Here is an 852-nt window from a genome sequence, read left to right as displayed (position 1 = left end):
CAGAGCAGCAGAGGAGCTTTCAGATGGTCCCGGGCCAATTCCAACCCCTCTCAGCAATCCCAAATCCCGCTCCTCAGCAGAAGCAAATTCTGGACAGGTTCCAGCAGGTAAATGAGTGCCATCCAGGGCCGGGGTCGTCGTTCCGCTCGGTGTAGGGCAGCCGTGGGGCCCCGCGCAGAACCCAAACCCAGAGCAGGACCTGAAGCCAAAGCCATCTGAACCTAAAAGAAACCTGAAGCCAAACCGTCCCCAAAAACTCCAAAAACTGAACCCGGAACGACCCCAAACCTGAGCTCAAACCAAACCCAACCCAACTCGAAGCCAAACCCACGCCAGACACGACCCCAAACCAAACCCAAACCTGCCCGCTTCCTCCCTGCAGTGGCCTCCAAAGCCGAGCAGCTGGCTCAGGTTCCGTGGGGTCGCTGGTTCCGTGGGGTCGCTGGTTCCGTGGGGTCGCTGGTTCCGTGGGGTCGCTGGTTCCGTGGGGTCGCTGGTTCCGTGGGGCTGTGCCCACTGCGGTGGCTCGGGGCGCGTGGAGGCACAACGCTCCCGATCCCCGGGCTGTGTTTGTGCTGCTGATTGCCTCCCCCGGTGCACAGAACCTCGTGCACGCCGTCGTGTTCAGCGCTCGCAGGAGAGGATCTGCCTGGGAAACGAGGCATTAGCGGCTTTTAATTAAGAGGAGGTGTTGCGGTGACAGATTAAATTGTCCCCACGGCGCGCCGTTCCAGTCCTTGTGGGACTCGGTGGCACTTTGGGGAGCGGTGGGGCTGCGTGCCTCCGTGGTGCTGGGGCTTCCTTAGCACCTGCCTGGGAAAAATGAGCCCGAACATCCAGCATGGAGAAACA

The 852-nt window shown here is 61.0% G+C and overlaps 1 protein-coding gene across 1 annotated transcript in view; it reads left to right on the top strand.

Annotated features, from left to right (window-relative positions):
- Nucleotides 1-6: 6 nt before the first annotated feature.
- LOC104916280 (BRD4-interacting chromatin-remodeling complex-associated protein-like) overlaps nucleotides 7-852 on the top strand; it is a 5,138-nt gene continuing 4,292 nt past the window's right edge. Inside the window, exon 1 of the mRNA XM_010727327.2 lies at nucleotides 7-107. Within this exon, the coding sequence (XP_010725629.1) occupies nucleotides 24-107 (84 nt within the window). The 5' untranslated portion in view covers nucleotides 7-23. The remainder of the gene's footprint in view (nucleotides 108-852) is intronic.

The sequence above is a fragment of the Meleagris gallopavo genome, unplaced genomic scaffold (genome assembly GCF_000146605.3).
Source record: "Meleagris gallopavo isolate NT-WF06-2002-E0010 breed Aviagen turkey brand Nicholas breeding stock unplaced genomic scaffold, Turkey_5.1 ChrUn_random_7180001880740, whole genome shotgun sequence".
NCBI lineage: Eukaryota > Metazoa > Chordata > Aves > Galliformes > Phasianidae > Meleagris > Meleagris gallopavo.
Note: the sequence above shows the minus strand (reverse complement) of the source record. Positions and strands in the feature narration are given on the sequence as shown.